This window comes from Chiloscyllium plagiosum, unplaced genomic scaffold (genome assembly GCF_037043375.1).
Source record: "Chiloscyllium plagiosum isolate Xiang-an unplaced genomic scaffold, Cpla_swu_hap1 HiC_scaffold_1, whole genome shotgun sequence".
In the NCBI taxonomy this organism is placed as follows: Eukaryota; Metazoa; Chordata; class Chondrichthyes; order Orectolobiformes; family Hemiscylliidae; genus Chiloscyllium; species Chiloscyllium plagiosum.
In genome coordinates, this window is record NW_028270139.1 from 41,249,627 (window position 1) to 41,267,885 (window position 18,259).

Here is an 18,259-nt window from a genome sequence, read left to right on the forward strand (position 1 = left end):
AATACAACACTTCTAAAAAGAATCTCCAACATGAGAACCCCCACCCCCACACTCACACCCCTCTCCTCACGAACACCAACCTTCACCCAATCCCACAATGCTCCATGCCACCACACAACCACTACTCTAACCTCACACATATCCGAATCATCCCCCCCAACCCACTCCCCACCAGTGGAACAACTTGCTGATCATCTGCAGGCAGGATGCCCGGGGAACAGCACAAATATTCAGGATTTAGGGCAGTTGGAAATCCTACCTCAGCACATGATCCTCCAGAAATGGTAGCCCCCTTATTTTCAGAGAAAGTGGTGCATTGCAGAGAAGAATGGTGATGTGATTTATTTATGAAGAGAAACTCAAGAGGATTGAACTTTATTTTCCAGCTGTTCTAAAAGTATGCGTGCAAAACATCCCAGTCTTGCCAAAAAGCCAACATAACATGAACAGAAGCAGACTATTTTTGTTTTACCGAGCACCCACTGACGGAACTGAAGAGGATAAAATTGACAAGTCTTCATCTGGAAAAGAACATGCCCCACCCACCCATCCAAGAAAAATAGGACCACATCAGAATATTGGGTGGAAATAAAATGGGGCAGTGTGCAGAACAGGCGAACAGTTCAACATCACCCATGGCACTTCAATCAAATTCATTCTTTAATGTTATTTGAAGTAATGCCTTTAAAAGGATTTGACTGAATGTTACCAATTATGGAAGATTAAAAATAATATTTTTAATTCATTCCTGGAATGTGGGCACTGCTGGCTGGGCAAGCATTTATTGTCCATCCCTAATTGCCCAGAGGGCAGTTAAGAGTCAACCCCTTTGCTGTGGGCCAGAAATGTATAGCAGTTTCCTTCTCTAAAGCGAGAATAGTGAATATTAGGGAGTTTCCTTCTGACAATCAGGCAGAAGTTTCATGACCATCATTAGACTCTGAATTCCAGATTTTTATTGAATTAAAATAACATCATTGGGCATAGTGAGATTTGAAACCAGATCCCTGGAACATTATTTGGGTCTCTGGATTAATAGTCTGGCCCTCGCTTCCATGATGCAGACAGAAAATAAAGCATTGTGCAAAATATTAATTTTATTATCATTAATCAAGAAGAAAATGAATTTACCAGAGTCATAGAGCACACACATACCCTTTAGTCCTACTTGTCCATGCTGACCAATCTGACCTAGTCCCATTTGCCAATATTTGGCCCATATCCCTCTACCCTTCCTACTCATATACCCATCCAGATGCCTTTTAAATGTTATAATTATATCAGCCTCCACCACTTTCTCTGGCAGCTCATTCCATACATGCACCACCCTCTGCGTGAAAAAGTTATCCATCAGGTCCTTTTTCAATCTTTCCCCTCTCACCTTAATCTATGCCCTCTGGTTCCGGACTCCCCCACCCCAGGGAAATGACCTTGTCTATTTAGCCTATCCATGCCCATGATTTTATAAACCTCTATAAGGTCATCCCTCAGCCTCCGACGCTCCAGGGAAAACAGCCCCGGCCTGTTCAGCTTCTTCTTATAACTCAATTGGAGTTCCTTTGACTTCAGATTTTGTTTTTGTTGTGGTGTTCTGTACCCCAGTTGTGTAATTTTGGATCATGTAATTTGTCATATTTGATTTTTCGCTTTTATCGGGATTTCAAATTTCGCCGGACAGTCGCTGGTGTGAGTAGATGGTCAATTCATACTACACGTGGGATTTCATTCTAATGTACTGCAAGTTATTTTCTAATCAAAGAACACCAATAACATCGAAAAACAAATGTGAATGTGTGAATCTATGTTAATGTTCTCAGTGATTCGTATACAAATCTCAGAAGCAAAAGCCGCTCGAACAAATGGTGACGATGATTAAACGCAGTAAATGCTGGAAATAATCCACAGATCAAGCAGCATCTGTGAAGAAAGAAACATAATTAATATTTAAGATCTACAACCTTTTGTTGCAAAGAAAAATATCCTCGATAAAGTGATTGTTTTACGAACCCTCTGTAGTTTACTGTGCAATCTTAATCATTTGCCAAAATGGAAGGGGGGCGCTGAGCAATAATTGTAGTTGTTCAAAAACATTTTGGACTCTTGACTTTTGGTCTGACATTCAGTACACTCTTTCCTAAGTAAATGAACATAAACAAGACCCGCAAGTAATACATGGAATGTAATCTTTCTCAGACCGTGAGGGTCATTTACGATCAAATAAGAGATTGATGTTAGTGGCTTTTCTAATGAAACAAATAAGACGGAACGCAAGTTTTTTCTTCCCATGAAAGTGTTGATGGATAATCAGAAAGGCAGGGAACTGGTATTACAGATAATGCAGGTAGCACTGGATATAAATTACCGGCTTATTAGAGTTGACTGCTTTGTAAGCCTTGTTTTCTACATAATGATCCTGTCATCCCCAGTCCTGGCAGACAATGTGTACTGTCAGTCCAGGGAGAGCCAGGCCTCTCATGCAGAAAGGAGGGCAGGCAGGTCGAGTGAGCCTTTGACCTGAACCAGTTGATGGTCATTCTGGACCAGGACCAGTCTGGTTGCTATGGTGCTGGCCCCGTGCGTATGGTCTGGTTGCTAAGGTCTGGCTTTGATGGTCTTACTGCAGTCGGTGCCTACAGGTCGAGCCGCTCTGGAGCACTTGCTGTGATTGGCTGTTGTTGCTGCTGCTGCTCCTACCTCCGGCTGCACACTTGCTGCAAGATGCCTGCGCTGTCCCTGCTCTTCCTGTAGCCTTTCCCTTCCCGACTCCCCCGGACCACAGGCTCCCAACCAGCGGGAGGGCAGCCGCTGGTCACCGGAGACCATGGAGAAGCCGGAGCGAGCCGCGGCGGCGGTGGAAGAAGAAGCGGAGGACTCGGCTGAGAACAAGAGGCAGCGGAAAGCCGAGCCGGGGCGGGAAATCGTCTGGAGAAACGTCGCCCTGATGAGCCTTCTGCACCTGGGCGCCGTCTACTCGCTGTCTCTGCTCCCCCAGGCTCAGCCGCTAACATGGCTGTGGGGTAAGTGAGTGACTCCCTCCACAAACCCCTCTCCCCAAATCCCAGAGGAAAACTAGCATCCTGCTGGAATGATCCTGGATTGTTATTTCCAGAGAACCCGAGTAATGTTCTAATGAATTCAATTGGGGGGGTGGAGAAGTCTGCAGTTAATGGTGACCGTGAATCCATTGAGGATTGTTAGAAAGACCCATCTGGTTCTCTACCGACCTTCCATCCTTACCTGGTCTGGCCTATAGGTGACTCCTGACCCACAGCCCTCTGGGCAATTAGGGATGGGCAATAAGTACTGGCTTGGCCACTGATCCCTTCATCCCATGAAAGAATATACCCCCCCCCAATGATTCGGTTCACGCTGAATTCACTTACGGGGCAAATCAATATTATGTATGACCCTCTGAGGGAAGGGACAAAGGTAATATCGGATCCTCGGGGGAATTATCTGCCCTTCTGGGGAAATGCAGTGTCTGCCTGTCTTGGCAAGGGGTGGGTGATGTGACCTTTACAATGAAGGGCAGGTTGGCTTAGGGTCACAGAGTGCCGGCCAGCGCCTGGTACTTCATTATTTCACCTGGAGCCCTCTCCCTTGTGCTGGCCGCCACGCAGACCAGAATGCTCTGACTGAATCTGAAAAGCAGCAAACGTTGAGCGGTTATTATTCTCGATGACTGGATTTTAATGCGCATGAATGACGGCCGTTGGAGGGGCCCAGCTTCGTTTTAATCAGACACAACAGTACAGGCCGTGTCAAGACTGCAGTGGACCAGAGAAATTCCAGGCACAGAATGACGCATCGTGTTTGACACCTATTGCATGGGGGAATCAATTTGTGGGCAGGATCACATTAACTAATTCGTTAACTAATAACCGAACGACTAAAATCTGTTACTCGGGTGTTTGCTTTCGACAGTGATTGCTGAATATTTGTAGTGCCCTTTTTGAACAAGTTAAATTTATAAAGCATGTGATCGAACACAACGTGACACTGAGCAACATAAAATGCTGTTGGGACAGGTGAAAGAAGTTTCGTGAAAGAATATACAGACAGGAGTGGATTTTGGTGTCAGGTTGTTAGTTGCACCCTGTACCTTCTACAGTCACCTGAAAAATTCTGTTAAATCAGAAAATTTACGATAACTTTTCTATTCAGGAATTCTTGTCATTTTAGCCCCGGGAATCAGTGTTGTATCATTTAGAAACACTTCAGGCAGAAAAAGGTCAGGATGGTTAATGATAAGACCATCTTGAATTTCTTTCATTTTAAACTTCCTTTGTAATCTAGTCTCTGCAGTAATTCAGTCTGATTTTATAATCTACAGTTTATAACAAAAGGATGCAGGTTGCATTAAAAATCGTCTCATTTTGAGTGTGAGAGTATATATAGAGATGTACAGCATGGAAAAAAACTCTTGGGTCCAACTCGTCCATGCTGACCAGATAGCCTAACCTTATCTAGTCCCATTTGCCAACACTTGGCCCATATTCCCCTAAACCCTTCCTATCCATATACCCATCCAGATGCCTTTTAAATGTTGTAATTGTACCAGCCTCCACCACTTCCTGTGGCAGCTCATTCCATACATGTGCCATTCTCTGCATGAAAAAGTTGCCTCATAGGTTCCTTTTAAATTTTTCCCTTGTCACTCTAAGCCTATGCCTTCTAGTTCTGGACTTCCATCCCTCAGCCTCCAACACACCGAGGAAAACAGATCCAGCCTATTCAGCTTCTCCCCACAGCTCAAATCCTCCAACCCTGGTAACATCCTTGTAAATCTTTTCTGAATCCCTTCAAGTTTGCCAACATCTTTTCTTTAGGTTTTAATATTTGATTTTTCTTATGATGTGACTATTACACCTGATCTGTTGAAACAGCCTCAAAAGTTCCAAATAATGTCATTTTCAACAGATAGTAAACATTCATAATTTAAATAAAACAAAGAACTGCAGATGCTGTGGATCTGAAGCAAAAGCAGTGTGGGAGTAACTCAACAAGTCATTCAGCATCTGAAGGGAGAAAAACAGTTAAAGCTTTGAGTACAGTAACACTTCTTCTGAACTAGACATTTTGTATTGTTAATGCTGTACCAACAGAAATTAAAATATGTTCTGGCTTTCAGTTAAAAAAAGATGCTTTCTGACTTGCATGCAAGATTCATGTGCGGATAAAATGCATTGTAAGATTAATTTATGGCCTTTTGAAATCTGATTTGTGCAAATAAACAAGACAATATTCCATGTTCCGTGGCAAGCTTACAGTTGTAAATCAGTTTGTCACAGATTGTGAACCAATTTGATATCCAAGGAAATGATGGTGATTATTCAATCTAAAGATTATATTATTTATTTTTAAAATGATTTTCATAAAGAGTACATTAGAATGTATTGAAGTATTATTAAAAGTATTAGAAGCTAAATAATTTGGAAATGCAGCAAATCTCCCAAGGTGTAGTATTAAGATTTAATACAGATTGGGTCCAATCAATTTGAATATACATGTAAGTTGTTATCGTCAGCCTTGGAATTAATTTTGATGTTTATTAAAGAATTAAAGTATATCCAGAAGCATTAAGCTTACTGGAGTAAGGGAAAAATTCATATGGTAAGATATAGCAAAAATAGTTGGGTGTTGATAGGTTTTCAACTAATGATAGTTACATTGTTTGGTACAATAGTAGATGTGCAGTTCGCTGTCACAAAAAAACTTCATAGTTTCCTGTGAAATAAATCTGTGCACTAAATTCAAATATTGTGCTATAGTATGTTATATCATGCAAGAGCATTAAATTGAATGAACTACCCACTGTAATGAAAGCATAATTGAGAGGACCAATTTTTCTTAACAAAAACAAGATCAAAATTCCAATGGTGTTGAAAAGTATGTTTTTTCCTTTTTATTCTTTCATGGGATGTGGGCATCACCCACAAGGCTAGCACTTTTTATCTATCTCTAATTGCCCTCAAACAGGCCATTTCAGGCAGAGTCACCTGTACTGCTTTGGGTCTGGAGTTATATATAAGCAGGCCAGGTGAAGATGGAAGCTATTTCTTTCCTAAAGGACATTAGTGAACCAGTTACATTTTTCAGACAATTTTAACCATTAGATTAGCTTTCTTAATTCCAGATTTATTTGACCGTCTGTCGCAGTGGGATTCAAACCCATGTCCCCAGAGCATTATCAGCATCTGTGGGTTATTAGTCCAGTGACAATGCCACAACATCGCTGCCTCCTCCATCGTAATCCAGTTATTTGTGGGTGACACTCCCTTTTCTGGGCAGCTGACATAATGTTCAGAGCTTCTTTTCAATAGTTGATGATATGTGATGTGGACAGAGACCTCCATTGATGAATGGTAGATTTGTTTGTTAAATATTTACAGTTACAGTGTTCAGGAAAGATAGGAAAAGATAATAAAGGAAAAAAGGATTGGAGTGACAGTTTTGCTTAAAGAGAACATTGCAGTGCTGGAGAAAGAGAGTGTTTCAGAGCATTCAAGGAAAGAATCGATTTGGCTGGAGCTAATCATTAAGCAGATTGCAATTACATTGCTCATTATAATACATAGACCACCAGCTAGAGGGAAGGATATTGAGGGACAAAGTTGCAAGCACATTACAGAGATGTGTAAAGGTCTAATGTATAATGGGAGACTTTAACTACCCACATGTCAGTTAGGATATTGACAGTGTAAGCTGCATGAGGGCTAAGCATTGCTAGATTGTTCAGGAGACTTTCCTACAGCAGTGTATCTGGTTCAATAAGAAAAGAGCACTGCTAGACTTGGTTCTTTGAATTGAGGTGGGCAAGTGAATCAAGTGCCATCATTGTTGTCATGTACCGAGTTGGTGAGAAGTGCGCACAACAAGGTAGATTTTATAATTGGGGGAAGGGAAATTACGATGCTGTAAGGCAGGATTTGAGGAGCATACGTTGGGAGCATAGGCTGTCAGGGAAGGATGTGGTGGAAATGTGGAACTTTTACAAAGAGCAGATACGACGTGTCCATGATATGTATGTACCTATCAGGCAGGAAAGAAATGGTCGTGTGAGGGAGCCTTGGTTGACGAGAGAGGTTGAATGTCTGGTAAAGAGGAAGAAGGAGGCTTACATAAGGTTGAGGAAACAGGATTCAGACAGAGCAGTGGAGGGATACAGGATAGCCAGAAGGGACCTGAAGAAAGGGATTAGGAGAGCTAAGAGAGGGCATGAAAAATCGTTGGCAGATAGGATCAAGGATAACCCCAAGGCATTTTATGCGTATGTGAGAAACCTGAGAATGACGAAAACGAGGATAGGTTCGATCAAGGACAGTAGTGGGAGACTGTGTATTGAGTCGGAAGAGATAGGAGAGGTCTTGAACAAGTACTTCTCTTCAGTATTTACGAACGAGAGGGACCGTATTGTAGAAGAGGAGAGTGTGAAATGGACTGGTAAGCTAGAAGACATACCTGTTAGGAAGGAAGATGTGTTGGACATTTTGAACAACTTGAGGATAGACAAGTCCCCCGGGCCTGACGGGATATATCCTAGGATTATGTGGGAAGCAAGAGAGGAAATTGCAGTACCGTTGGCAATGATCTTCTCGTCTTCACTGGCAACGGGGGTGGTACCAGGGGACTGGAGAGTAGCGAATGTTGTGCCCCTGTTCAAAAAAGGGAATAGGGATAACCCCGGGAATTACAGGCCTGTTAGTCTTACTTCTGTGGTAGGCAAAGTAATGGAAAGGGGACTGAGGGATAGGATTTATGAGTATCTGGAAAGTCACTGCTTGATTAGGGACAGCCAGCACGGATTTGTGAAGGGTAGGTATTGCCTTACAAGTCTTATTGAATTCTTCGAGGAGGTGACCAAGCATGTGGATGAGGGTAGAGCAGTGGATGTAGTGTACATGGATTTTAGTAAGGCACTTGATAAGGTTCCCCATGGTAGGCTTATGCGGAAAGTCAGGAGGCATGGGATAGAGGGAAATTTGGCCAATTGGATAGAAAACTGGCTAACCGGTCGAAGGCAGAGAGTGGTGGTAGATGGTAAATATTCAGCCTGGAGCCCAGTTACAAGTGGAGTTCCGCAGGGATCAGTTCTGGGTCCTCTGCTGTTTGTAATTTTTATTAATGACTTAGATGAGGGAGTCGAAGGGTGGGTCAGTAAATTTGCAGATGATACGAAGATAGGTGGAGTTGTGGACAGTGAGGAGGGCTGTTGTCGGCTGCAGAGGGACTTAGATATGATGCAGAGCTGGGCTGAGGAGTGGCAGATGGAGTTCAACCCTGCCAAGTGTGAGGTTGTCCATTTTGGAAGAACAAATAAGAATGCGGAATACAGGGTTAATGGTAGGGTTCTAAGTCAGGTGGAGGAACAGAGGGATCTTGGGGTCTATGTACATAGATCTTTGAAGGTTGCCACTCAGGTGGATAGAGTTTGTAAGAAGGCCTATGGAGTATTATCGTTCATTAGCAGAGGGATTGAATTCAAGAGTCGTGAAGTGATGTTGCAGCTGTACAGGACTTTGGTTAGGCCACAGTTGGAGTACTGTGTGCAGTTCTGGTCGCCTCACTTTAGGAAAGATGTGGAAGCTTTGGAGAGCGTGCAGAGAAGATTTACCAGGATGTTGCCTGGAATGGAGAGGAAGTCGTACGAGGATAGGTTGAGAGTTCTCGGCCTTTTCTCGTTGGAACGGCGAAGGATGAGGGGTGACTTGATAGAGGTTTATAAGATGATCAGAGGAATAGATAGAGTAGACAGTCAGAAACTTTTTCCCCGGGTACAACAGAGTGTTACAAGGGGACATAAATTTAAGGTGAAGGGTGGAAGGGAAAGGGGAGATGTCAGGGGTGGGTTCTTTACCCAGAGAGTGGTGGGGGCATGGAATGTGCTGCCCGTGGGAGTGGTAGAGTCGGAATCATTGGCGACCTTTAAGCGGCATTTGGATAGGTACATGGATGGGTACTTCATCTAGGTTAGAAGTTCGGCACAACATCGTGGGCCGAAGGGCCTGTTCTGTGCTGTATTGTCCTATGTTCTAAGTATTGTATTTCATGCTAACCAGACAAATCCTACCTTACATAACCATGTCAAGGTAATAGGACAGAATGCAGTGTTGCAATAGAACATAGTGTTACAGTTCCAGAGAAAGTGTAGAGGTGTCAGATAGTGAATACAGCTAAGCATGAAACTGAATTCAGAAGCTTGAAAAGGGAGTTAAAAATTATGAAAAAAAGACTGGCAGCTAGCATTAAAGGTCATAAAAAAATTTTGTACATTGTTACACTTTTTTTATATGAAAACTCAAAAGGGCAATTTCAAAGTCTTCGCTAACACTTCAGTAGTAAAAGGATGTTAATAAGAGGAGTAGGACAACTAAAGGTTAGGGATTTACATAAGAGAAAAGGCATGGCTGAGATGTTAAATGAATATTTTGTATTTGTTTTTACCTGTGAGATAGATGTTGCCCAGATCATGGTAACAAAAAAGAAATGTCAGTCACTAGAAAGGCTTAAAATTGACAAGTTGGTGGTATTGGATAAGTTGGTATTCAAAGTTGATAAGACACCAGAATCAAATGAGATGCACTCAAGGACATGAAAATGGAAATTAGAGGCATTAACACTCTTTTTTGGATTCAAAAGTGGTGCTGGAGCATTGACGAATTACTCCTTTGTTCAAAAATGGTTGTAAAGATTAGCCCAGTAATTACAGACCAGTAAGTTCACTTTAGCAGTGGGGAAATGTGTAGAAACAGGTATTTAGCATAAGATTAATTGTCACATGGAATACTGAGTTGATTTGGAGAATCAGCGTGAATTTGTTAGGAGAAAATTCTATTTGAACAACTTGCCTGAAACATTTGAACAGGTAACAAAATAAAGAGGTCTGTTGTGTGGACTTCCAGAAGTCTTTTGACACTGTACTATGTGAGAAGTTATAGCTTGTGTAATAAAAGAGACAGTAAAACATAGGTACAAAACTGGCTTGAAGGATATTAAACAGACACTAATGGTTATTAGGTATTTTTCAGGCTGGAGAAAGGTTTGGAGTGGAGTTTCCCAAGTCTTCACACTGCTTTTTTATTGTACAGATACTTGTATTATGAAGTTGTCCCTTGCACAGTTATGAATGACACAAAACATAGGAGAATTGTAAATTCTAAGAGAGATACTAAAATTAGAATGATACACAGAAGATTAGCAAGGCACTTGCTCAAGGCTGACACACAGATTTGTAAAGTGTTCTGTTCAGGGCTGTTGTGGTGCATTAGTACTGTCCCTCCTTCTGGGTTCAAGTCTGAGCTGCTCCGGAGCTGTGTAATAACATCTCTGAACAGGCTGCTTAAAAATATCTAGAACTTCAAAAGGACATTTGACAATTTGATGAGTGTACAAATAGTGGACAGATGAAGTTTAATATGGAGAAGTGTGAGGTGGTGCACTTTTTTCACTGCTCAGACTTTAGAGTACAGGAGTTGGGATGTCATGTCGAGGTGGTACAGGACTTTGGTGAAGCCTCTTCTAGAGTACTGTGTGCAGTCAGGTCACCCTGTTCCTGGAAAGATATTATTAAATTGGAGAGGGTTCAGAAAAGATTTACCAGATGTTGCCGTGAATGGAGATTTTGAGTTATTAAAATAGGCTATATCACCTGGGACTTTTTCACTGGAGTATAAGAATTTGAGGGGTGTCCCTGTTGAGTTTTATAAAATCACGAGGGGTGTAGATAAGGTGAATAGCAGGGCTCCTTTCCCTTGGCTGTGGGAGTTCAAAACTAGGGGACATATTTTTAAGTGGTTCGTGTGTGGAGTAACCTGCCAGAGAAAGTGGTGGGTGCAAGTACAGTTACAACATTTAAGAGACATTTTGCTAAATAAATGATTCGAAAAAGTTTGGAGGGATATGGGCCAAATGCAGGCAAATGGGACTAGTTCAGTTTGGGAACATGGTTAGCATGGACTAGTTGGACTGAAAGGACTATTTCTTTGCACTAAAATCAGAGACATACAGCAAAGAATGTGGAGAGATAGTATGAAATAAAGGGTACTGTTCTAAGGTATGTCCAAATGTGCATAAGTTTTAAAGATGGCAGGATGGTTAAGCAAGCTATTCATAACACACAGTATTGTAGGTTTATTCTAATTGCTGTGAGGAATGTTAGCCAGAGTGCAAGGTGCTGATTTTGGGCGCCCCTTATTTCACCACTACTCAGATCCCTCAACCAAAGAGTTAGTTGTAGAATTATTCCTTTTAAAGAGTGAATGATATAGTTTTCAAAGTTGGGAGGGGAATAAAAGGAAAGGGGCATGGTGTTGCTTGCAGAGTAAGTGCTTTTGATGTCACTGTTGAGAGTTAGAAAGAATTTTTGTTAAAGCATACAGGGTATTTCAGGATTTATATGTAAGGGCATAGAGTACAAGGGCAGGGAGGTTATGATGAATTTAACTCCAGCTGAAGAATTGTGTACAGTTCTGGAGACCACATTATAGTTCAGATGCAGCAGCGCCAGTTCAGAATTTTACAAGAATCGTTCAGGAGACACTGCAGTTACGAGGATAGATTGGAGAAATAGGGATTAATTGCTTTGGAGAGGAGAAGGCTAAGAGGAGATTTGATAGGTGCTTTTGAAATCATGAAGGGTTTGGCTAGAGTGAATAAGGCAAAACTGTAGACAGATTCAGTACTAGATAGCACAGTAAAAATAAGCTAATACAGTACAATACAAAGTGGTGAAAGAACTTTTTCACATAATGTATTTAGAATACAATGTTATTGAACTTGCATGATGTCCTCTCTGTAATTTGGCTATTACATTGACTAAGGTCACTGAAAGCTAGGTTAGACTAGTGTGACTCACAGTATTCAGCATTTAAATGCACAATTTGGTGCTATGTTAATGGTTTCAGGTACCTTTTTTTTTTGCTATTGCTTAAACCACAGAAAAGGCAGAAATAAATAGTCACATGTTGCATTCTGATATGTAGTAATGAAAGTAATTGAAACTACTAGCAATTTTCTTTTTAAAAAATGCTCAATCATATACAGATGTAACTGGGAAAACAGTCAAAATTTAAAACTCATACTTGCTGCTGTATTTTAGAAATTTGTAGATGTTGGTCAAAAATCAGTACTTTTTCATAAATGGGACAGCTTACATGAAGTAAGATTAGGGTTTTTGCAAATAAACCTGATTGTGATTATGGAAAGTTCTACACAGTTTATGTATTTTACCCTGTGTGGAGTAAGTACCTACATATCACCGATTTGAAAACCTGTGTGGAGCTATTTAGTCATTAGCATGCTTGAAAAATGTTGCACAAATGGTGAGGCAGTATGAGTTTCTCTTAATTATCTGCTTGAACAACCACAAGGTGCATGTAGACTTTAATCCATCAAACTGCATTGCAAATGCAACATCATCAGGGTATTTGTAAGCATTTACAATCTACATTTATAAATGCAGGTGAAAATTGTTTATATGTACACAAATTACAAAAGCCCTGAATTGTAATGACTATTCTGTGAATTTGAATAGTGAAACCTTTAATAGTGAACTTATAGGTATTGAAAGTTTGGCTGCAGTAAAAAGATCCCAACTTGTTATTTACCAAGTAATTCAGTACAGTGATGGTTCTGTTTTGAAAATATGGGCGAAATCTAGATGCTGATGCTCCATTGTTTAACCCATAACAAACAGTGTTTTTTAACCAACCAATGGAATCATCAACTTTAGTCTAACTTTCTTAATGAAATCTACATTTCTCTTAAATGTATATTTTAAAATTTCAAAGTATGAAGTTCTGCTGTAGCGTCTTGGGATTATCAGTTTATTTTCCTTCAAATCAGATTTGCTTTGGAGAAATAAGAAATGTTAGATGCTGTCAGACCTGCTGAGTATCTATGGTGAGAAATAGCATTAATGTTTTAGGTCAGGGACAGATGCTGTCAGACCTCCTGAATATTTCCAGCATTTTATGTTTTTATTTCAGTGTTCTGCTAAGTACAGTGTTTTGATTTTGTTGTTATTCTGGGGAGGTAAAGTAGAGAGTATTTGTTTTAATAGGCCATTCCCTAAATTAATGCAAAGAACAGAGCAAATGTAGATTCTTTTACTCAACTTACTCAATATACATTATGACATATACTATCGAGGGCAGGTGTGACTTGAACACTGACCTTCTGGCCCAGAGGTAGGGACAATGCCGCTGTGCCACAAAAGCCCTCTTATAAAATAAAGTTATACTCAGTAGAACGCCTGAAGTGGCTTACATAAATGTCTCATTAAAATGCCAGTAAGTGATTTTCAAATCAATCAACCTTGATAGTGTAAAATCTTTTGACTTACCCAGAATTTCCTAGAGTAATTTGTTGCTGCAGTGTAAGAGACAGTGTTGCATCTTTCTTTTTTTTAGATAAGGAATTCCATATGGATTGGATTCATGCTCATTTTTCCACAGCATTCCTGATTCAATTTTGCTGTTTGTGAGCTACATTTGTTGAAACTTTCTCTCTAATTTACACGGTCAATTAAATGGAACATTAGGCATGTGTAAAACAGACACCCATTAGTGACTTTTGTGGTCCCAGTGTTCTACCTCTCAGCCAAGGGTACATGTTTAAACTTTGGCGAGAGATGTGTGTAATGACATGGTCGAGCACACAGATTAAAATATTTTTAAGACATTGTTATTTTCTTATTAACCATTTTACATAACTTCCCATAATTCATTTAATACTTTTGACTTTTAAAGTGAAATCACTGTTATGAGGGAAAGGGGATATGAATACTGCAAATCTAAATCAAACTGAAAGTATACAGGTGCAAAAGAAGTTCCTATAACAGCAAAAGACAGGTTAATGTTTCAGGTATAGATCTTTTGACAGAGCACCAGATGTATGAACCTTTTTTTTTTCCTTTTCAGACGCTCACCAACATATTGTATATGTTTTAATTTATAGGTTATGTTATAAATATCTAATGCTTTTATTATTGGTTTCTTTAATGACCCAAAACCTACATATTTTATCCAACCTTTTCCCATTTGCCTTATAAGCTCTTGATCCTACCACTACCTCAATAACTCTATTTCCTGAAATGGCAATTATCCCTTGGAGCAAACACTATATACTGTTACAGAAGGTACAAAGGGAGGAAATGCTTACTTTGGGTTTTAAATAAAGCTCAAATTCTGCAGAAGTATAGAACTCACTGGTGGTGTTGGCCTTGTTTTGATGTTCACTTAGTGTTGTGGATAGCAGTGCAGAAAATAATGTACCATGGTACTAAACCAGGCCATTGTGTTTTTCTACAGCTTATTTTTGTTTCATAATAACTGCGCTCGGAGTGACAGCTGGTGCCCACCGTTTATGGAGCCACCGATCTTATAAAGCAAAGCTGCCTCTGCGGATGTTCCTGGCTGCTGCCAATTCCATGGCTTTTCAGGTGATTTTTTTTGAACTTTTTAAACAAACTTTTAAACTGCTGTCTTATTTAGTGGGCTGAGTATTTGTTTGCACATTTCTTGTATTGATATTTAATTAGTGATTGTCAGCAATAAAAAAAAATCAAGCTTTGTAAAATGGATTTTGTTAATTAGGTGCAGATAAATTATTTGGAAATAATGGATTACTTAACTTTCAAATTACTCTGTATAGGTTCATGCTTCTGCCATCTCTTTCATCTACCCTGTTGTATATTTGTTGAAGTGTAAAATTGAATCGCATTTAATATCAATGAGCTACAAAAGATAACATTAATTCATGCAGAATAGGAGGCCATATGAAGAAAGCTGTGAATCTATTACATATTAGCATTCCTACACGTGTAGTGATGTAATAAAAATGCATTTCTGATTCATGTATATAGAAGATATATAACAAATGGTCATGGCACCAAGGTTATATCACATTTGTTCCTTCTTTTATATTGGTTTTCTCACTTGGGCTAAGTGGTATTTGTTAGTGTTGACTGCTTTAATCTGCTTTAAACAGTTTATTGTAGTAATGGGTGGGCAGACAGGCTTGCCATTGGGTTTGGAGACTGAAAGAAAATATCCAAGATGACAGAAGAAAATAGGAACAGTTGACTGGTGCAGCACAGGAAGCTACTTTCGCAGTGGGTCTTTAGGGAGGACTTCTACCTGAATTTCACTGTAGTACAATGTGTCAGAAGAGGTTTCCCTTCACCTGGGCCAAGGAAATGTAGTATTCACCTGCCCACGTTTAGCATACTATTCCCAAATGCACCTGTATGGGCCCCAGAATCTCTCAATTATGTAACATACCCAAACAGACCCATTTTTATGTAAGTTCAATTTTCCCCACTATTACTGTTGAGTTGGAAGTAATTTGTATTTGAGTCACAGAACTCTTCATAACTCCACTGCACACAAGGTGCAGAACCTCCTGCTTATAAAGAAATAAATGTGCTTCAAAATAATTTGCTCTTTGTATAAGCTAGTGTTTGCCGTGATTTCGGTGATAATTTCCCATCTCATTGTTAGAGTGCTATGTGTTCAAGTCTCACTTAAGGACAAAAATGAAGGTTGCAATGTGCAAGGAATGCTGCATTGATAGAGGTGCTGTCTTTTACATGAAATGTTTGACTTATTTGAGTGGACATAAAAAAATCCCATGATGCTATTTTAAGGAAGAGGGGTTTATCACCAATATGCTGGCCTATATTTATTCCTCATTCACCAAGAGATCTTGTGTTATTTGCTGGAGTTTGCTATGTGCAAATTGGCTGGTGTGTTTTCTGCATTACTACAGTGACTACACTTTTGAGATGCTTAATTGGTTTTAAATTACTTAGGGGCATCCAAATGCCATTAAAGGTGCTATATAAATGCAGGTATTTTTTTCTTGCAATTAATGTTGTAGTAAATGATTCTGCACTGAATGCTTAGTGCTAGTTATTTGGAAAAAAAGGTTTTCCAGTTTTGTGTTTTGGGCAAACATTATAATTAACTGTTTGTTTACTTGTAGCTAGTGTGGACTGTAATGGTGAACAGCAATCTTTGATTTTCATCTTTAAAGCTGAAGAAGGTTCTGACTTATTATCATGATTTGTGGATCATGATACATGAATCTTTGTCCAGTGGGCAGAGGTACTATACTGGGATTAATAGTTTAGGAACATACAAAAGCAGTAGGAGGAGGCTATTCAGCTTCTCGAGCCTGCTACATCATTCAATAGGATTGTGACTAATCTAACTGCTCCACATTCCTTTACCTATCAAGAACCTATCTACGTCTGCCTTAAAATTATTCAAAGGCTCTCTTCCTGAAAAGAAGCTTCTCAAAGGAGTTTCAAAGATGGTCTTTGAGAAAACAACATCTCTTTATCTCTGTTTCAAGCTTAGTTTGAACAGTAATCTTCTGGTTCTAGATTCCTTTCCATATGCACTCTCTCAGGTCCCCTCTGGATTTTATGTTCAATCAAGTCATCTTTTATTCTCTAACCACTCGCAGATAGAAGTTTAGATTGTCCAATCTTTCCACGTTTTAATCTAGTAAACCTTCCCTGAACTCCTACTAATGCAATTACTTCCTTACGTAAGTAAGGAGATCAGTGCTGTACACCGTATTCTAAGTGTAGTCTCACCAATACCCTATACAGTATAACTGAGTAATAACTTATTGCATTAAACTCCCTTTGCAATAAATATTAACATTCTATCAACTTTCCTAATGACTTGCAGCATCTGCATACTTAACCTTTTCTGATTTATACATTAGGGCACCAGATCTTTCTGTATGTCAGAGCTGTGCAATCTCTCACCATTTAGATCCCCTTCCCCCTTTCCTGCCTCTCCCTCCCTATGCTCCTAAGCACTATACACCATCTGGCAGATCTTTGCCCATTCAGTTAACCTGTCAGTATGCTTTTGTAGCTCCTTAAGTCTTTTACACAACCTACTTATCTTTGTATCAACAGTAAATTTAGCAGTCATGCCTTTGCTTACATCCAAGTCATTGAAGTAAGTTGCAAATCTAACACTTCAGCACACATCCCTTTGGCATACTTTTCATTACATCTTGCCAATCTAAAAAGCATTCCTGCTTAGTCTTTCCTGTTACATAACTAATCTTCTACCTAATTCTAAAATATGACACCCTTCACTACGATCTTGTTTCTGAAATAATCCCCGATATGGCACCTTAGCTGTGCCTTCAGGAATCCTAAGCAAATGTGTCCATTCATTCCCTTTTTAAAATTTTAAAACCTTTTTATTAACCTATTTTTCAAATCAGCCTGTTCAGAAATGCTGTTATACATCTCTGGAGCAGATGGGACTTGAACCTGGGCCTCCTTGTCCAAGGGTATGGACACTACCACTGTGCCACAAAACAGCAGCGTTGGTTCCCTTTATCCAGTGCATATATCACTTCTTCAATTAATTCTAATGAATTGTTGTGATGTCCCTTTCACAAAACTGCATTGACACAGTTTGATTTCCTTTAACTTTCTATAATATCTTTTATAGCTTCTTCTGTCTTCCTAATGTCAAATGTTAATCTAACTGGTCTTTAGCCTCCTACTTTCTGCTTCACTATCTTTCTAAATTAAAGATTCCACAGTCACTATATTCTAATCCCTTTATCCAGGAAATTGTGAAAAATTAGAATCAAGGCATCAACTATCTCTCTAGCTGCTGCTTTTAGGACCATACAGTGAAGTCTGTCAGTAGCTGGAGACTTGTCACCCTGCAGCATTTCTGTGATGGTCATCATTTTCTTGAATTCCTCCATCCCTTCCATTTCCTGATTTTTCAGTTATTTCTGGGATGTTACATGTATCGTCCTCAGTGAAGACCAATGCCAGTTACCTGTTCAATTCATTTGCCATTTCCTTATTTCCCATCCTTAATTCCCCAAGCTCACTTTCTATAGGGCCAGTGTTTGTTTTAACACTTCTTGTTTTAAATATCTATTAAAAATTCTCTTATTTATTTTACGGCACCGACTTGGAATGATAGGGAGGTACAGTGTGACAGTGCTCTTGCCTTAGTCACTGCATAACATTCTAACAGGTTGTGTCACTCTCCCACAGTGACTTGAGAGCAAGTGTGGAGCAGAGACTGACTGCTTACCTGCAGAGGGAAAAGAATAAAATGAATGATGATACAACTTGTTTGATTTCATGTAACTCTTCATCGCCTATTTTGAACTATTGTTTTCAGAGATCAGCCTGCAGAATCTATAGAATAAAATGATTGGGAAATAAAGAAAGCCAGGCCTTAGTTTTTACAAAGACGTC

At 39.7% G+C, this 18,259-nt stretch overlaps 1 protein-coding gene and 1 pseudogene across 2 annotated transcripts in view; both read left to right on the forward strand.

The window, feature by feature from the left end:
* The first annotated feature begins 2,673 nt into the window (after positions 1-2,673).
* LOC122552385 (stearoyl-CoA desaturase 5-like) overlaps positions 2,674-18,259 on the forward strand; it is a 58,441-nt gene continuing 42,855 nt past the window's right edge. For both annotated transcript variants that reach the window (XM_043695138.2, XM_043695144.2), the window contains exons 1-2: positions 2,674-3,017; positions 14,310-14,440. In XM_043695138.2, coding sequence (XP_043551073.2) covers positions 2,822-3,017; positions 14,310-14,440 — 327 coding nt within the window. In that variant the 5' untranslated portion in view covers positions 2,674-2,821. The remainder of the gene's footprint in view (positions 3,018-14,309; positions 14,441-18,259) is intronic.
* On the forward strand, positions 10,147-10,246 carry LOC122555999 (U6 spliceosomal RNA; annotated as a pseudogene).